The 5,552-nt window shown below is 40.3% G+C and overlaps 1 protein-coding gene across 1 annotated transcript; it reads right to left on the bottom strand.

Annotated features, from left to right (window-relative positions):
• Positions 1–2,836: 2,836 nt before the first annotated feature.
• Positions 2,837–3,823, bottom strand: LOC112609883 (olfactory receptor 1D2). The gene has a single exon (XM_025363069.1). It carries the CDS (start codon positions 3,794–3,796, stop codon positions 2,837–2,839), a length of 960 nt encoding a protein of 319 aa, XP_025218854.1. The 5' UTR covers positions 3,797–3,823.
• Between the last annotated feature and the right edge of the window lie 1,729 nt (positions 3,824–5,552).

Genomic DNA, 5,552 nt, shown 5'->3' with positions numbered 1-5,552 from the left:
TATTTCTCTTCCAATGTAGCCACCCAACAGAGCTACTGGGCTCTGAGCTGGTACTGGGAGGGTGTCTGTGAAAAATCCTGTGATGTGATCTGTCTTCAGTCCCTCAGGCATGGATAACAGCACCTGGTCCAGTGAAGGTAGCAGTGGAGTAAAGTGGACTCTCATGGTCCAAGTGTTTATCTAAGAGTCTGTGGTCCTTGGTTGAAGTTTTGTTTAGTGTGCTAGTTGGCCTCCAGCCAGGAGGTGGTCCTTTCAAGAGTGCACCAGCTGTGGTAGTATAGGGGGGACACAAACTTGCCCTAAGGTTACCTGGATAAGCATTCCAATTTCTCAGGTGGTGAGTGGGATCATAGAGCCCCCAAAAGATTATGTCCCTTGTCTCTGGCTACCAGGGTGGGTAAAGAAAGACCATCAGGTTGGGGCAGGGTTAGGCATGTCTGAGCTCAGACTCTCCTTGGGTTGAGCTTGCTGTGGCCACTGTGAGGGATGGGGGTGTAGTTCTCAAGCCAATGAGGTTATGTTCCCAGGGGATTATGGCTGCCTCTGCTGTGTCATACAGGTTGCCAGGGAAGTGGTGGAAAGCCAGCAGTGATAGGCCTCACCCAGCTCCCATGCAGTCCAAATGGCCAGTCTCACTCCCAGTGTGCCCTACCCCTAACAGTGCTGAATTCATTTCCAGGCAGCCGGTGAGCAGGGCTGAACTTGTTCCAGGCTGCAAGTCTCCCCGCTGAGAAAGCAAGCAGCACTTTCAGGTGTCTTGTCTTCCTGCCTGTGGTGGCTTCTGTGAATAGCCATTTTTAAAAAAATAAGTTTTCTGCCTCCTTTTCTTTCACTTCTCCTTCTGATACTTCCATAATGTGTGTATTTGTTTTATGGGTCCCATAAGTCCCATAGGCTTTCTTCACTATTTTTCCATTTGTTTCTCTTACTAAAAAATTTCAAATGACCTGTTTTTGAGTAGCTAATTCTTCTGTTTCTTCAAATCTGCTGCTGAAGCTCTCTTTTGAGTTTTTTACAGTTTAGTCATTGTATTATTCAGCTTCAGAATTACTATTTCTTTTTTGTGGTTTCTGTTTGTTGAAATTTACATCTTATTTATATACTGATTTCCTGATTTTGTTTAGTAGTTTAACTGTGTTTTTTTGTGGGTCACCAAGTTTCTTCAAATAATGACTTGAACTCTTTGTCAGGCAGTTCATAGTTCTCCATTTCTTTGATGGTTACTGAAGCTTTATTTTGTTCCCTTGGTGTTGCTGTTTCCTTGATTCCTTGTGTTTTCTGTAGCTTCACATTTGTGTTTGCACATTTGAAGAAGCAGTCATCTCTTTTAGTCTTTACAGGCTGGTTTTGATAGGGAAAGTCCAACTTGATAGGAACTCTTCTTCACCAGTCAGCTTAGCCAGATATTCTGGGCTGGACAGTTGGCAGGGTCTATGGGCAGGCAGACCTGGTGCTTGGGGATGTGGGTGGATGGGCCAGCTTCTGGGCACCATGCACAGGCCTGCTATAGGGTGCAAGTCCGAGTTGTTGAAATACACACACTGACTATTAAGAGCTCCCAACCATTTTCTTATTTTTTTCCTGTTCTTAGCTAATCAGAGGGGTCTGGCCATGTAGATTCCCTCAGTATTCTTGGTGAGGCACGACAGAAGTGGTCCTCTTGGTTAGCATCCTGAAAGGCAGGGGAAGTTGTAAATATGTTTTATTTTCTTTTTTACTTATGGAAGAACTCATGAGATGAGGGGATCTCTCTCCTACTACTCTGTGCTGGTTTGGGTGAGAAGTGATTCAGGTATTGTGACAAGAGTTTTTTCTACGATGTTCAATGGAGCGTTTTTTCTACTTCTGTACATTACCAGGGTGTTGTAAACTTTGAGTTGGATTCTGGAACTCTCACAAAGGTATTTTCATCTGTGGATGGTTGATAAATTAGTCTGTACGTTGGTAGATGAGAGATGTAACTGTCTGTTCCACCATCTTGTTAACATCACTCCTTTCACCTCTGTTTTGAAGTCTCTATTACCTGATGTCATTGCAGCAATATTTCACTTAAAATACTGTATTCTCCAAATATGTCTGTTTCGCTTTTTAATTTCAAGCTTTGTATATTCCTGTGCTTTCAGTGTGTCTCTTTAAATACATCTATCTATATTTTATTTTTTAATCAGTATGTTGAACATTACCTTTTAATTGATGAGTTAGGTCCATTTATGTTTAATGTAAATTTATGTACTTCCCCTAGTAGATTATGACCTTACGTTTGTAATTTGAGGCCTCTGTAGACAGTCATTATGAATAGAATAAGTTGATGAATGACTGTATGAATGTCAAATGAATTGAACTCCACCTGTCAAGGTCTATGTCACGTGCTGGCTCAGCTGATTCAACTATATATGATTGCAATCTCTTTCAAACCACCACAACCAAGTCACTAAGTTTCTTATCAGCTACTATTTACTTTCTGTACTTTGGATGTGTGCTAGGTGAGAGACACCTCTAGGTTTAAACTAGATATAGTCAGATAAGGCCAAGAATGTGTCCCTATAGTCAAGTACATTGAAGAATTTCACCCTGCAACATTCTAGTGTTGGTGTTAATGTGACCTTGTTTACGGCCAAGGCTGATGAGACCTGGGGGACACCACGTTACAAATAAGTCTTTTTTATCACCATATACACACACACACACAGACACACACACACACACACACATACACATGCTCTCTCTGAACTGGAGCTATGTCCCAACCACTGCTGTGTAGCACATAGGACAATCCCTTATATAGGATGAAGGATATTCCCAGTCTCCACTTTAATGCTGTCTTTCCAAATTGCCCTCATGTCAGCCTCTGAAAAGGTTTATCTAGGAGTCTTCCCAGAGCCCCATGCATGTCCTTGTTTCTCAAGCTGTAGATGAAGGGGTTCATCATGGGTGTCACCAAAGCATACATCACTGTGGCTACTGAGTCCTTCACAGAGTAGGTATGGAGGGGCTTCAGGTATACCATACAAAGTGTCCCATAGAAGAGGGAGACTACACCCAAATGGGAGGCACAAGTGGAGAAGGCTTTGTATTTCTTAGAGACTGAGGGTATTCTGAGGATGGCTCTGACAATCAACACATAGGAAATGATCATGAATCCAAAGGGAATGAGGAAGATAAAGCAGCCTGTGGCAATCAGCACTGTGTGATTAATCTGAGTGTCGGAACATGCCAGCCTCAGCAATACATACATCTCACAGAAGATGTAGTGGATTTTTCGTGACCCACAGAAGGTCACCGTGGTCATGAGGAAGGTGTGTACGAGGCCATAGAGCACAGATAAGACCCAACACAAGGAAAGGAGTAAGATATAGAGCTTAGGGCTCATGGCTGTGACATAGTGGAGGGGGCGGCAGATGGCCACATAGCGGTCATACGCCATCACGGCCAGGGTGAGGTTGTCCAGGGCCACCAAGGAGACCAGGAAGTAGAGCTGCGTCAGACACCCTGCGTAGGCGATGGCTTTGTTCTGGGACTGGAGGTTCACCAGCATCTTGGGGATTGTGTTGGTGACAAAGAAGAGGTCAGTGAAGGAGAGGTTGGCCAGGAAGAAGTACATGGGGGTGTGCAGGCGGGAATCAGAGCTGATGGCCAGGATGATGAATGCATTTCCCACCACCGTGACCAGGTACATGCACAGGAACATCCAAAACAGGATCCGCTGCTGCTCAGGACTCTCTGACATCCCCAGGAGAAGGAACTCTGAACCTTCAGTCTGGTTGGCTCCCTCCATTTCCCCAACTCTCTGCAACATTAACACCAACAGATGTTTACCAAATGCCCTTACTTGAATAAAAACATGAAGATAAGCAAAATCAACATTTCTTAGAATTAAGAATATCTTAAACCCAATTTTATAGTTTTTGAAAATAAGAAAGTAGAAAAAAAAGTTTTTATGTGATGTAATTATTTCAGCAACTTCAAAGCTGGTATACTCAATGTTAAAGGAATAATGTGTAATTCCTATTTTCAATCCTGTCATCTTACGCTATTCTTGAAGTGTTTAGTGAGTAGTATGTTATCTTATATGTGTATGTTTTAAAATAATGTTTAATACAGATATATGCAGTACAAGAAGTAGTTCAAAAATAAAAGGAAGAAAATAAAAATATTTGAAAGGAGTAGGAACAATGATTATTTGTTGATACGATGATCTATCTGGAAAAAGTAGGACTATCAACCAGAATACTATTAGAGTTCAGAATTCTTGAAATCAAGTCTTTCCCAGCTAGTAAGATAGTAAGCACTGCCACTTACTTGCTGTGAAACCTCAGGCAGAGTACCAGAGTTCTTGAAGACACAGTTTCTATATGCGAAACATGAGTTTTATGGGGTGGGGCAAAATTAAGTAATAAAGTGCTTAACACAAGGAGCAGGTATGCAATTAGCACTCAGAAATGTTGCCTCTTGTTGTTGTATTTAACGAGAATCAGGAAAAATGTTAAAGTACAATGCAAAACTATCTCATCCCCACTATCAACAAATAAATCATGGCACTGAGATGTTAACAAGAATCGGGCAAAACCTTCAGATTTCTCCAGTGAGGCATAAATTAAAAATTAAATAAATTGACAAACATATCAAGGTTTCCAATATGAAGAGAAATGTCACCAAACTATATATTCTTTTGAATTAATAGAAAGTTTACTGGATATCAAAATTATAACTGGGTTTTTGAGAAAGGAAACTGGTCTAAATTTCATCTAAAAATAAGCATGTAGGTAAGCTAGAAAAACGTTGAATAAAAGAGTAACAGGGTGATGCTTGCACTATCAAATATTAAGAATTCTAAAGCAATATGATAGTAATGTTGGAATGAACCGATCAGTAGAAACTTCACAGATAGACACAAAAACATGGAATTTGGTAGATTAATACGGGTGCACTGTATATTAGCTGGTAAGTTCTGCATGGCCACACTCTATATTAGCAAGTAAAGTCTGCAGTATTCAAGAAATGGCACATTGAGATAACTGCAATTAATTTTGGAGGACTAGTTCGAACAATATTTTGTATCTTATCAAACACATTTAAAACATTTTCTTTGAAAGCCTAATGTGTATGGAATAAAATGTTTAAAAAATCAAAACAGAATAAAGAAATATGTATATGTAAAATATTTTTAAAATAGTATATATAAAACAGCTGAATGCGGTCAGGGAAAGAATAAAGTCTTCGAGTACTACTGACAGTTCTCAGTGATTGTGGGAACTAAGCAAATAAACAAGTAAATACCAATAACCAGCCCCATTAGGGAAGACTAGTACCCTGAATTGTTACAATAAATTATCTAAAATGTCCATATTCCAACAAAATGTATGAACCATGAAAAGAAAGTATGATCCACATTTGAGGAAAAAATCAGGCAACAGAAACTACCTGTGAGAACAATGTGAAGTCAGCCTTCATTGAAAAGACCTCAAAGCAGCCATTGAAAATATTTTCACAAAACTAAGAGAAAGCATGATTAGAGAAGTAAAGGAAGGTACTGTGAGAATGTCATGACAGAT

The sequence above is a fragment of the Theropithecus gelada genome, chromosome 16, assembly GCF_003255815.1.
Source record: "Theropithecus gelada isolate Dixy chromosome 16, Tgel_1.0, whole genome shotgun sequence".
Taxonomy (NCBI): domain Eukaryota; kingdom Metazoa; phylum Chordata; class Mammalia; order Primates; family Cercopithecidae; genus Theropithecus; species Theropithecus gelada.
Note: the sequence above shows the minus strand (reverse complement) of the source record. Positions and strands in the feature narration are given on the sequence as shown.